The following is a 14,625-nucleotide window of genomic DNA, read 5'->3' as shown; positions in this document are numbered from 1 at the left end:
ATACATTAAAGATTACGAACAGGAGAAATCTGTCTTGCCTCTTTGCATCACAAAGTTAGCCACTGCCAAATTTTCACAACTTTGGTAGCAGAGACAGTCCTTAATTTTTCCCTACATTAGGGACTTTAATGACTTAAATTAACTGAATTAGTTTCTAAATCATCTGTTGCCCCTAATTTTGACACCTGCAGTATTACTAGGAGCGTAAGGCCCAAGGAAAACCATTGAACAAAGATTTCTCAATCAGACCTGTACTGACAGAAATGCTTACCTATCTACTTGTTAAAAGCAAAACCTGCAAAGAGCAGTGGGACAACGATAAAATCAGTTATCAGATTAAAAAAAAAAAAACAAAAAAAAACAAACAAAAAAAAAAAAAAACCACCACAACAGTTGGGGACAACACAAGCAAGAGAAAAACTTCAAAGCTGAGACTTCAATGGCCACAGAACTCAATGAAAGATCTTAGTAAAAGATTACTAAGCAAAGAAAGTGATTTTCTAAACAATCTTTTAACGAGCGCCTTGAGGTTGCCCACGGCCCAATGTATCCTATTACATAGTTGCAGAAGCATTAACAAATCAATTATACCAAATACCTGAATTTATTAGGATATGCGAGACAATGGCTGTTAATACTAAAAATTCTGAAGTGCTTACTTGGAAAGAAAAACAGTACTCTTCTATACCAGGAAAATACATTACCAGCAAGGATCTACTACTGCATGCAGGCTGTGTTGCGTGACGATTTCTTACACGGGAACATCATTGGAAAACAGTGAAATTCACCAATAGGCTTATACACAGGAAGATACCAAGACATAAAGATGAAATGGAGCTGCAGCTTCTTTAGCAGATTCCTCAAGCCAGACACAGGGGACAGCCAGAGAAACCCACCCACCCTGCTGACAAGGTGGCACGTGGAGCCTCAGAGCGGGCAGCCATGCTACTACCCCAAAGCTGGGACCCAAAGAGTGCTGGGAGCCCAGATCCAACAGGACCATCAAGGTTCCAGACTACTTGCCAAAGAAGCCAGAGACAGACCCCAGAAAGTCTGTGAAAGGCTCCTGATGTTCACAAATGTATTCAGTGTACATCAGGCCTGTAGCTACACGGCTGCAATTTGGTTATGGATTCCTTGTTCTGGGCTGCAGAGTTCAAGAAGTGCAGTTAGAATTCACTGAAATGAAGAATCTTTGGTTCATTGACAATTTTAATTTTGTTTGGTTTGTTTTGTTGTGGTTTTTTTACTGTGATTTGGACTAGAGGAATGGATGACTCACGTAAGAATGGACTGAGCTTGTATTTAATTCTACAAATTTGTGGGCAACTGCCCAGCAAGTCCAGGGCCAAGAGGCACACAAGCTTTCTACTAACGGAACCTGGTGAAACGGCCTCTGCTACAGAGCACGGTGCAGGAATCCAGGCAGACAACACTTAACTAGATCCAACACTAGTTCTCTTCCTTCAACACTGTTGAAGAGAGGTGCACCAGAGACTGGTGGTCTTACTCTAGAAGAGAGTAAAAGGTAGAAATGCATATTGAGTCTGGACTTGTAAGTCAAGTCCAATGCATACAGGATACAAGCTCAGCATTATTTAAGGAACAGGCAAAGCAAAACAGAGTGGTCTGAAGACTGGAGCCCTCAGGTCTGTAAAAAACACATAAATAAACCAAACAGCAAAGCATTATCTTTTAGACTCTTTCCATAATGACCAGATACCTCTGTGCTATAATTACACTGGAACATTTCAATTACTCAAGTTGCCAAGACCCTTCGTGTCACAAAATCTTACCTGTATTTTTGATTTATGCAACGGATAGTTGCAGGGCCAGATACCTGGCACATTCTTCTGTATTTCTCAAAAAGTTACTATGTTTCTAGGTGCACTCTGATAAGGGATTGCAAGCCTAGGAATAGTTATCATTCTTTTTATTCAGAGAGCTGTGCATATAAGCAAATGATTAGCTTTCCACGATATCTGTTCTAGAACATCCTAAAATGAGGCAGTTTGCACTATGTTTTGCAAGTGATGCTTCAGATCATCATTGGTATCATTTTAGCACCACTTACTCTTGGTCTGATTTCTAGGAAGATGGGGCCATTATCTAGAACTCCCACTTTTCCAAAGTTTTCAGGCTCGATTTTTAATTTCAACTTGTGAAAAAGTAACCAGTTGCCAGAATTTGTGCATTCTCCTTCCTTGGATGTTTTCAACACTGGACTGAAGAAAGCCCTGAGCAACCTGATCTGCTCTCACAGCTGACACAGAGCAGAAGACTGGACTACAGAACTTCCTTAGGACCCTTCCAACCTCAATTATCTTATGCATTCCTAGGTTTCCACTAGATATGCTGAATATGATCAGAACTTAACGGATCTAAATATTTTAACCCGATTTAAAAAAAAAAAGTCATATACCATTGTCTTTATTGTTGCAATAAAGAATTTTGCGACTTTCCTCTTTTTACACTAAGAAAGTAGTAAAATAGACTTTCAGTTTGCAGAATACAAAAGCCATTGTTAAAAATATCCTTCTACCATCAAATTGGCATCACAGTGCTACAGGAATAAGATACGGCAAAAAAGCTAGCCATGATCCAGGATGCATCATTTAACCTCCCTGCAATGGAGCAACTGCTCAAAGCTATTAAGAACTCTGAAAAACTCTCAGATGTCACTTAGTCATCACTTCTGTGAGATCATTTGTCTGCTTCAATCCCTGGAACAAGTGGTAAAACAGAAGAATTCACAAAGCCTAGAAAACAAGCTCACCAACTGATATGGTGCATACAGCAAGTGGCTACGTCCCACAAGATCAAGTCATTACAAGATCAGAATCTCACTCCAGTCACTGCAGTTTCTGCAAGGCGATCCTTTTCCCACCTTTAGATTTGTAATATAGCCCTCTCTCAAAAATTAAAGTAATCGAGCTGGGAGTAGCTTCTCAGCCTGGATGTTAAGAAAACAAACACTACACACACAAAAAAATCCAAAATACACTCCTATTCTGATCAGACCATTACCACTTCTCAGTGAAAAATAACAAGATGTCCTCCTGTTGCACAATGAATAAAACCAGTGATAAGTTCTTTTTTGCTTCATTAGAACTTGCCTTGGTAGGCCAAAGGCTTGAAGCAATTTAGGCTGCACCCAGCTGTACCATTAACACAAACAACTGACCATCCCTCAGGCTACTTCAGTGTTAACTGAAATCAATATCTGGACTGGGAACAGCCTGCCGTAGAGAATCTACAGAAGTCCAACGTCATCCAGGCTGGAAAAGACCATGTTTCCCTAAAAGCATTTTTTGTGTTCTAAGGACTGCTTTCCTCCAGTTTTTAAAGGGATTTGCAGACCTGAATATCTCTTGGAATTCCAAATAGCTAGACAGCCAAAAATTCACACCTCTAGCTTAAATAAAAATTGAAGAGTGCGTTCCCTAATCCCTCTAATTCAAGCTTGAACATTATAAGCCATATATTAATGATGTCAAGACTTTATTATCAGGATGTCTTACATTTAAAAATGATGCAGAAGCCCAGAGACATTCTGCCCAGCGCAGAATACAGCATCTCACCTGTTTTGCGATCCTGGCTCATAGGAACGCATTGCAAGGGTCCCTTAATCTTTCTGCTTACAGCTTCTCATTACAGAACCTCCTCTCACTTACCTCCTGAAAAATTTTACTCACACCCACTTCTCGTCTAGCAGCAACCATGACCTCCCACATGAAACCACAGTGACTATCAGCCAGAAGGATCAAACTGGTGAGAACACCTGGTTATACCTCACATATTTACTCAATCCAACTTCTGGAGAAAGAGTATCTCTTCTCAACTTCCCATTCCTCCCCCTCACTACAAATGCCAGCACTTTAGACAGCTCTGTAGTTTCAGAGATTCAGAGTGGTAAGTATTGAACAAAATACTGGAATGGTTCATACAGCAAAGCTCAATGCAGTCATTGACAATAACAAGTCTTTTTTTCTCACTGCTTTCCACAGGCTCTTGGGTTTGTTATCACAAATGAACAGTTCTACTTTAATCTGCCTTCAGGAGAAGGTTCTAGCCACTAATTCCTACTCCTCATTTCTACTTTTCAGTATTTCCACAGGAATGTGGCATCAACAACTCTTAATGAAAATTGGTCATAGAGAGCACACAAAAATATTCTTAGACTTCACAGTGCACAAGACAAGATCACAAAGCCATCTTAAAAAAAACTACGTATGTGTTTTTTACACAACATTTCGGTTTTATTTGTTCAGCAGATCCTTCAGTATTTACCTTCCAAATGCAACAAAGTTGGGTTTTTTGTGGAAATAAACAAAATTATTTCAATGATACTACCACAAAGTAAGGTAAGGCTAAATGCTATTAAATGAGTCGAGGTACAGCCAGTGTAATACCTTTTTAACAAAAGGACATTTATTTGCAAAACACTCTGCTTAAATAGCAACCAGAGTGCTATCTGCAAGCCCACTCACATAGCAAGAGATGTCAATTTGCATTGCTGGCAGAGCCTCCCTGCCACGTGGCCCGTTCATTTGCACCATGTCACTTGTCTGCTCTATTAACATTATTAAATTAATCAAAGAATGCCACTATAGTTTTGTTTCACTTTTTATTTAATGGTTCAATATTTTAATCAGCACTAATTTAAAATCCATCAACAAAAGAGAACATACCAAAGTGAACCCACAATAACAACATTCCCTGTTTAACTGTTACACATGTATGTGTATTGCAACTCCACTATGATGTCTTATGATTGGAAATACTACAGCCTCTATCCTATTTCATATACATGGAGATAGAATAGCAAAATGCTACCCTGCATGAGGAAGAGAGGTTGAATCTTAAGAGGATAAAGACATTCCAGGTTTTGGGATGGCTTCTCCTTCTGCTGCTCAGAACAGCACTGGGTAAAGTCCAGCCCAAATACATATGGGAAAGCAGTCAGAGTTGCCACGGTTCCAATCAATTATTATGGCGACGTGATGAAATAAATTCAGTCCATAAACAGACATTCCAACCTTAGTTAACGGACAAGATGATTCATTGTTATAACATGGCAAGGCTAAATGGAAAGACAAAGGCTGAGACACTAAACTGAATACTAAGACTGGAAACTTCCAGATGTGAGTATAAAATGCCCCTGAGCCAGGGTTACTCAAAATATAAAGTACTTCAGAATGTACTAAAATGAGATAGTTTCTATAGTTCTGTCGGAGTAATCATTGCACCTAGCTTCACAATTTTAAACAGCAAGAGCCAAGTGATTAGGAAAGTGATTTTTTTTTCCCCTTTTAAAGGACACCTTCCATTTCCCAGCAAAGTGATTTGTGACCTCTATCCAATTAAAAGTCTCCAAATCTTCTGTAAAAAAAAAAAAAAAAAAAGGTCAGAAAAATAAATCTGGTTATGGAATGGAGGGGAATTCTTTGGTTTCTTAACTACATTTCTGTGCCAAAATTAGATTTAAATGAATATCATAAAACTGTATTTGGAGTCTGGTTCTAAGATGTAGATGATGGGTTTGTCATTCTATTGTAAATTCTAATTTAGAATAATCCATGGATTTGTAGCTCTGATTACTTACTTCTAATGTTGCAAGTTGTAATACTAGGTTTTTTCAGTACCGTAAATAACCCCTTCCGTGAACTAGGGGGGAAAAGGCATAGGTACAGCCATGTGACAGATACCTACCGGTTCTATTGTGCACATTTCTGGCCATGAAGGGTTGTTACCTTTTTTAAAGTAACATCATCATGAACTAATTTGAAAAACAAAACAAACAAACAAAAAAACAAACACACACAAAAAAAAAAACCAACCACAAAACATACACAGAATGGTATTTAACTCCTAAATCACACAAGTTGTTAAAGAAGTTGTACCGATTATGTATATAGTCTGAGTAAGGTATTAGCTGGCGCTTACATCAAGGAAAAGGTTAAGCAAGTTAAAATCTGTTTGGCAAACCAACCCTTCTTGCTCTCCAGGTCAAACCCTTTACCCATCCATTTGTTTTGAAAGCCATGCCTTCCCAGCAAGGTCTGCATTACACATAGCAAACACACATTCACTGACAAGTGAGGCCGAAAAAGTTGCTGAGGTATCGAAGTGTTAGTAGACCTAAGTACAAATAACATCGATGTTCACACTTTCTGAATGTATAGGCTAGAAAAATATTTTGAGATTTAAAGTCTACTTGCAGATTATTCCAGCAGATCAAAGAAAACAGGTTTACTTGCTTCAAGAAGAGAACTTCTATTCTGTTATATTAAGCAGATTTATATATATAAAAATATATATATAAAAACGCCTACATGACTTTCAGACATTTACCTTTACAAATACCACAGTAAGCCACACGTAAAAAGTGAGGTGTAGAGAACTATGCCTCCAGCAAAACAGAAGATTTGGTTATGACTACCTCAATATGACCAAGAACATTATTTCCCAGGAGGCAGAGAGGGAAAAAATGAACAAGCTGACAGAAAATACTGAAGCACATTCTTGAATATTTCAAGAAGAAATGTGCAAAGATGAGAACATCTGAAACTGGAAAGCTCAAGCACAACTTCATTTCCCTACCATCAACTGTGGAATTAGTCCAGTCCAGTAGCGACCAGAAGTCGTTAGCACGTATATGTGCATGCATCTAAACATATACAAGAGGAAAATAATGTCCAGGGGTTTTTTTCCCCTCTGTCCCCGTTATTCCATCAGTTTACCACAGTTAGAGGAGTCCATTTCTGTGGAGCAATAACGTGCTGACTCTTATTCTTACCATACTACAACCTTTCCGTTACACTCAGATGGAATAAACACCAAACAGAAATGGAGACAACAGGTTTTGTCTTGTTCTGTGACAGCTCTAGACAGGTGAAGTCTAAAATTAGTCAGCAGGTCCAGGTGAAAAAGAGGTCTGTGTTGGTACTGCTCACATTTATTTATCCAGCCTACCTGGGCATGATCCAACATATTGGCACAATACCAACTGATTTCATTGTGCTGGCTGAAGCACGGAGGACTTCCACTCCCGAGCCTACATTTGGCATATTTTGTGAGCAGTTTAAAAAAAAATAAATAAATAAAATAAATTAAGTAGTAATAATTTTCTGTCTAAAATATCACCTGTGTGTACACACACACACACTCTTACACGTACATCCAGCACTATTCACTTGTGCTATTTTCCCCTGGTAATTGTTCTTATACTAAGGATGCAGAACAACTTTTTCACTACAAAACTTTCACATAGCTTTAAAAAGGGATATAAAATATTGCTTTCTCTCCAGAAGTTATTTTTGGTGGTGTCAAGTTTCACAACATCTAGTCACAAACTTTCCATATCTACTCCTCAAGGGAGGAGATTTTTTCATACAAGTATTTCAAAGGTTTCTTAAGCAATAGAGTAAAATACTATTTGATTTATACTGTGGTTTCCATTATGCTACTCCTTAACATCTTCTGCTTAGAGAGTATCTGTAATAGAATTCTGGCTGTAGCCATCCATCTAGGTTTTCAAGCTCTTGGAAGACTTTAAAGGTAAGGTGCCAATGCTAACCCAACATCAAATCATTTAAAAATAGGCTTTTTACAAGACCATTAATATTCATCATCTTAACAGATCTCAAGCTTTTTGCTGGAGTCTTGACAAAGACTTTGTTTACTGTATAGACCACAATGGGTGGAAATGCTAGTTCTACTTTACATTGCTTTACGTGGTATGAAACCGCAAAGAGCGTAAAACAAGAACTTTTGCACATGACATCATAGGGAAAATTTCATATTTGTGTTCTAAAATATTTGAAAAGTATAGAAAAGTCTCCATAATTGCTCATATAAAAGGTGAGAAGAATATGAAAGCTGGCAAATACTTGTAACTTGACTCAGTTAAATGGCAGGTTTGCTCAGGTGTTCACAACTCAATAAGCACCCTGACAGTTTAGACCCTAAAGTGATGCCCGAAGAAAAGTATCCTAATCCAAACACACAGAGAAATATCGTGCTTGGTCTTCAGGTGGTATCAATCGTAACAGTGCCACTGAGATCCACAGAGCTATGCCACTGCTTACCAACACAGGCTGGTGGCCCTTTGAAATGGTTTTGCAGCAAAAAGAGAATAGGAAAGAACAACATTACTAACCAAAATTGAAAGTATTCCCTACTTTCAATACCTCCTAGTTCTCCTGTGAGCAGCTCTCACTTCACTTTGATAACTGCATGCATGCATGTACGAATAAGTCAAACCTGTAAGTCTGTTGGCCAGTCAAAAACTTGCTGACAGCTCACATACCACAGTTTTACTTTTAGGTCTATCTTATAAACCCTCTAATGCTTTAGCTTGAACATTTTAAGAAGATTTTCCATTCCAGCATGAAGTGGTCAATACTGTCTACAAAAGACAAAATTTACTTAAGAGTCCATTCTTGGAAAACAGAGTGTTTTTATAACTTTGAAAATTGAAGAAGAATACTAAAGTAATACTACGCCTTTTTTTCTCCCCCAAAAAATCTCTCTGTAGCACACCGTCAGTATTAGGGACATACAAATCAGGTCTAATTTTGGTTTTACCTTACATTTGGAGCTGTTAAAGGATAGTAAATGACCTGGTAAATAAGTCCAGTGCATCTTGCAAAGGCAGTACAGCAGAAAGAGTGATTATCCTTAAAGTACAGTTGCAAACTAATTGGGATGCAAACTGTATGTGCTGCAGTGTAATTTAGTGTTCCGTGTTGTTACAGCAATTACTTAAATGAGAATTTAGCATCATACGATACTTTACAAAACATTTATAAGAAGCAACTCTGATATACTGAAGCACACCACACCTTCTTTGTTAAGCTAAATTAGAATGAAGTTATAAAATATCTCCCTAAATTAACTAATTTACGGTAGAGCTACTCTGATAATATTTTAATCACGGCAGCATACTGCAGTGTTATAAACTTTGTCATAATTGCATAGCTGTATCAGTCAAAGGTTTTCATTTTGGCCCGACACTTTACACCAGTCTGTGGGTTCAATTCTGGTGCTTCCTCAGGTCAGTGGCAAAATTCCCGCTGACTTCACTGCATCTAGGATTTTGGTCTGCGTGCCTAGCTACCGTATAACACCCACGAATAACAGGTATGTAACTTAAAGGGACGCCACCAACCCTCTTTTTCATGTGAGTTATTCCCCGCTACCAGCATTACACTCAGAATTAATAGGATAAATATTTACAACTATTTTTAAACAGCCACTTTTAGTCTCTAACTGGATAACACTTCCTTTTCTGCACAGTCATTTACTTTAGAGGGTTTTTGATATCCACTGACAAGACCTTCCCTCCGACTTTTAGTCTGTTTCCTCTTTGCTTTGTGAAAGACGCACAAACAAGCAAAAGAGAAAAGGAGGGATGCCCGCAAAAGCACTCGAGCTCAGAAATACCCAGGTGACAGTCGGTGGGAGAAGCAGCTTCTACTTTCCTCTCATTTCAGACCTGCACTTGGTGGTATTACTTTGACAGCAAGCACCTTCTCCAAGACCTTAGCCGTCACCTAAGACGCCAGGCTCCCCACCATCCCAACATCCCCGTCATCAAAATTACTGTGTGCGCTACAGCGCTCTGTATGCTTGTGAAGAGTACGAACTACTCCTTCAGCCCAATTATTTTCTGTGGAAAAGGCACAAAGTTACTTGGAGGCTGACCTATCGAAGCACAAACAAGCACGAATTAAAGCAGAGCTCCAACACAACTCAAACTGTTACTTTATTATTGAGGAGTTAGGTCAGAGGCTTCTGCAAACCCACCTGCCCAAACAGCGGGTTTAAAACCTACGGGGAACGCACAGCTAGGAGAAATTCTAGTGAGATCTCCAGACACGGCGACCGTACCCACAAGCACTTGGGTTTGTTCACCAAAGCAGACAACGGCGACAGCCAAGTGGTACAGTAAGGAAACCGTACATGACAGATTTGGCTCCGGGTAACCGCACTCACCGTTCAGCACACCCCGGGTCAGGAACCCGAACGCCTCTTTTCAATAGTTCGTGCAGCAGCATTCCCTTCTGTGTTTTCAAAGTCGGGATCTGATTTGGGGAAAACTGTCTGCGTGCTGCTTAGCCTTGCAAGAGAGCAGCTAGATCTCCCCGAACTAAGTCAGGTGGGGACAGGAGCGCAGGGCAAGCGTTTTTAACAGCGCTTCCCCAGCATTAAGACCAGACAGATGCAAGCCAACAAAGATTTCGAGGACTCTTCCCAGATTCACTGGCGTTTGCCAGGTTGCAAACGCTTCCTGCGACAGTCGGAGAAGCCGCTGTCAAAGCCAGATGCCACAACGCACGCGGACCCTATATTCCTCTGCCCTGGCCTCGGTACGCGGTAAATAAAAGGCGTGAGGCGCGGCGCGGCGCGGCGGGGCTCGGCGGAGTTGGGGCTCGGGGAGCTCCCCTCCCTCCGTCCCTCCCTTCGCACCCGCTGAAGGGGAGAGGAGAAGAGGCTCCCCCCGCCCCTAAGGAGCCCAGCGGGCCGAACAAGTCACGGGCAAGTTGGCCTCGGGGGCTGCCCCGCACGGACCTCGGGGCTCCCCGTCCCACCCCGCCGAGCCCCCGCCGCGGCCGCCCCCTTACCGTGCCGCGGCTGGGGCTTGCCGCCCGGCGGCTTCTCCTTCCTGCCGCCCGCCGCGCTCCGCATCCGCCAGCACGCCGCCCCCCTGCCCAGCGAGCCGGCCATGCCGCGGGCGGGGGCGGCCCCGCGCACCGCCCCTGCACCGCCCCGCACCGCCGCGCCGAGCCCGGCGGAGAGAGCGCGGGGGCGCCGATGGAGCGCGGCTCCCGCTGCCCGGCGGCGGCGGCGGCGGGCGGGAGCAGCGCGGTCCCGGCGGGCCCGCCCCCGCCCGGCCCGGTGTCAATCAGCGCGGAGCCCCGGGCAGCGCCGCCCCCCGCCCGGCTCAATCGGGGCGGCGTGCGGAGCTGGAGCGCCGGGGGACGGTGCTTGCCCCCACCCGCCCCCCCGCCCGCTCCCGGCCGCCCTGCCCGCTCGGGTCCGTGCGCCGCCGGCGCCGCCGTCTGCGGGGCGGGGGGGGGGGGGGGGGGGGCAGAGCGGCGGCAGCCCCCTCTTCGTACCGTGGGGAGGGAGAGCGTCAGAGGCGGCGGTGGTGGGCTCCCGGGACCAGAAGGCTTCCCCACTTGGGAAATGACAGTCCTCAGCATAAACCTCCTCCTGCCCGCCGGCAAGTCCTCCTACGGCCCCTCCACTGAAAAACATGTGTACGTTACCTCCTGCCATCAAAATCATTGGCTCTGCGCGCTCCTGACTCCGTAACGATGAGTAACTCAACCTGAGATTCCCACTTCCCGCAAGCCCACGTGTGGTGAGGCAGCTGCCTCCCGCCCTCCCTCGCCTCCGCGGAGCACCCTCTCCCTCGCCAGAGTCCCGGGGACTCCCCCCCCGCCGCCGCCTTCCTCCCCTTGCTTCGGCATGGGGCCGCCAAAATCTCTGTAAAAAGATCATGGCAGTGAAAGAAACGTGATATTCTCTGAGATTTGTTGTCTTCTCAACATCAGGCTCGGGGATTAAAAAGTTACAGGCACAGAGAGATGGAATGGCAGCAGTTTTCAGGCAAAAAAAAAACCCCAACAGTTTGAAATGCAGTTGTAGTCCTGAGGATTTGACAGAGAAGTATGTTTCCCAGGCACAAATAATGCACATAACTTTCGTTTGTAATCTTGATAATAAATCCACCTGTGTGTCAAATTTTAGCAATCACTGCAACAGCCCTGGAAAGGTATTCCACAGTTGATTTTTCATTTTTAGCATACACATATATATCTATACGTCATCAGCATTCCCACCAGGCGTATCCTTCTTTCTATCTGGACACTTTGAAATACAGAGTTTGTATGCAATTCTGTATGCACGATTTGCAGGGATGGGGGGGGGGGGGGGTGGGAAGATAAAACCTCCTTCCTGTGCCACTATATTCTATCTGTTTCCTTGACTTCAAGCAGCTTGTGGAGAAAGATAATTAGGATTCATTGCTATCATAAAACTTATTGTTTGGAAACCAACTCAGAACCCAGTTGCATTCTTTTAATTAATTTTTGTTTTAGAGACACTCTGTTTGGCTTTGAAACTCAAACAGCCAAGGCGTAAAGGAGCCGTAGCCTACAATGCAACAGCACTGTTTTGTCCTGGCGTTAAGAATTGTCCACCTTTTTTTCAAGGCTGATCTTTTCCAACAGCCTCTGCTAATCCGTTATCCATCCTAAACCCTGAATTCCCGCCAGCCGTTCTGCCTCACCTGTGAATTCGGGCTCGCAGAAGTGAGTCAGTCTGACATTGTCGTGTGCTGAAGCTGCTGGTGTTTGAACATGCTGCATCAGGGGTGGTTTTCATTAGCACGGAGAATGATTCATGTGAACAAGGATCACTGACCTTGACCCGACATGTACAGATACACCCCGTGGTGATGAATGTAATAGAATAAACAGTTAGATACGACTGCTTATTCCCTCTTATAGTGGTGTTCTTGCCCAACTCTATTGCGCTATAATACAAATAATGACTCATTTGCTTACCCTCATAATATCACTTTTAGAAACCCGCTATTCATCTCCGCTTGAAGGATCTTGAATAAATACACTCCCAAAATGACTGATTTAAATCACATATATTTCTGTCACTTGATCCCATTTCTGTTGTTATTGATAAAGACTACACAAGTGGGTGGGTGGTGTATCATGTCACTGCTGTTCTACATGAGGATGGTTTTTATAGTGAATAGTCTTTTGTTAAATGCGCTTCTATAGTAGTATTTACACAGGGGAGGAGGAAGAAAGAAAAACAAAAGAAAATACAACTGGAGATATACCTTTTTTTGCAAAGAATATGAAACTCCTACAGCAATTAGCTGGAATGCAAATTAAGAACAGAGTATAAAAAACTTTTATAGAGAGCAACATTTTTAAATTATATAAAAATATATAGCGCATAAACCAAGGAATTAGTGAGGAGAAGGAAAAGTCTGCCATAGTTGTATGTAGAACTGATATTCCAGAAGAGGTTTAATAAATAAGAAAACGGAAAAAAAGACTTATACCAACCTTACATACTTAAATTTGTCTTTGTGCAAAGAGGTATTTTTGCAGAAACTTCCACAGCTGAAAAAATATATTTGCAACTCCTTCTTGAAAGATTGATTTTTCCATGATCTACATTTAATAACTTTTTTTTTTTTTTTTTTTAGAGGAGTGAAAGACACAAGGGTCTTCTTAAATATTATTGTACAGTGTAGTACCTGTGATTTAAAGGACAATCTCACTTAGTCATCATATGCCGACAAAAGGTGTAATGGAGAATATCAGCAGCCCATGTTGAAAAGATACCATAAAAAATAATACTGAATTGTTATACGATACCTCTATATATCATATTGTCATTCCCTTACTGTACCGTCATAAGTTGCAGGCTAATTTTTGTTTCTTCTTGTTTATGTTTCCTGCTCATTTAATGTTGAAGATGTACAACTGTTTTCGTGTATTAACTTGGGGCTGGTTTTCCACTGCCGAAGGACTATTTGGATGTCATATCTCTCTGTTTAACATGTTCTTTGCACAGACACATTAAACAGACTGGTGATTTGAATACGTGTTCTAAATTTTGCTTATACTGAACTGACTTATTCAGACCTTCACAAATAGGAACATTGCCATACTTGTTTTTTGCTTAGGCATCTGTTGTTTTACCTAAGAATAATATGGAAGCATTTCCAATAGTACCATTTCTCAGTGCTGAAATTATACTTGCTTCCTTTGGAAAGGGGACTACACAGTACCTTCTGCCTAGTCAGTCCATTTGAGGACATGGCCTCAAATTTGTAAGGCTTCAGCTCAGTCCATGGTAGCAATCCAGCTCTAATCTAGAAGCCCCAAGGCAGTTCTGCCCCTTCTCACCTTCTAGTCCAAAACTTGCTGGCGACATCCTTGTAATTTACCATCAACAAGCATTTTCTCTTAGTGTCTTTTGGTACTGGAGATGCCCACCTTCTCCTAACCTGGCCAAACAGAGGAAACCTAGACAGCACGGAAAAGCAGTTCACAAAATGACACTGATTCCTTGCAGAGCACCACTTCATGTTCCACAGGGGATTCTGTGCCCCTCCAGAAGGTGCCTCCAGGTTATAATGCATTATGTAAATGCGCAAGTGATTTTGTACAAAGCAGACAAAAGCAGAATAACCACAAGCATCTTCTTTCTGGGCTAACTTACCTGCCTGCAGCTGCCCTCCTCTGCTTTGTGCAGGTGCAAAGCTGTGACAAAGCAGCTAAACTAGCACCTACCTGGACCCCAGCTTGCCCTTTCACAGCAACCTTCATGCATTGCTTTGGGTCAGCCTGCCTATGCTCCTCTTATGCTTCCCTGTGCTGGAGGAATCCGAAAAACAACGGGGTGGCTTTGGTACAAGACAAGGCACGGGGCGGGAATTAGGCTGTGGTGGCTCTTGCCTTGGCAATAGCAGCATCCACCCCCACCACGACCTTATAATCCTCAGGATAATCTTTCTGAGTCTTCTTTCTTTCATGTGCTAGGAGCAGCTACGCACACCCCAGCAACATATCCAGCAAA

The 14,625-nt window shown here is 42.4% G+C and overlaps 1 protein-coding gene across 4 annotated transcripts in view; it reads right to left on the bottom strand.

Annotated features, from left to right (window-relative positions):
- ZNF385D (zinc finger protein 385D) overlaps positions 1-11,399 on the bottom strand; it is a 753,372-nt gene extending 741,973 nt beyond the window's left edge. For 2 of the 4 annotated variants that reach the window (XR_007505851.1, XM_049798898.1), the window contains exon 1: positions 11,124-11,399. Coding sequence is in view for 3 of the 4 variants with exons in the window: in XM_049798898.1 (XP_049654855.1) it covers positions 11,124-11,295 (172 nt within the window). In the remaining variant the exon portion in view is untranslated. Of the gene's footprint in view, positions 1-10,628; positions 10,757-11,123 lie in introns of those variants that run through there. The other 2 variants (XM_049798899.1, XM_049798902.1) reach the window with 1 other exon arrangement.
- Positions 11,400-14,625: the final 3,226 nt, after the last annotated feature.

The sequence above is a fragment of the Accipiter gentilis genome, chromosome 4 (genome assembly GCF_929443795.1).
Source record: "Accipiter gentilis chromosome 4, bAccGen1.1, whole genome shotgun sequence".
In the NCBI taxonomy this organism is placed as follows: domain Eukaryota; kingdom Metazoa; phylum Chordata; class Aves; order Accipitriformes; family Accipitridae; genus Astur; species Astur gentilis.
This window is presented reverse-complemented; position numbering and strand designations above follow the sequence as displayed.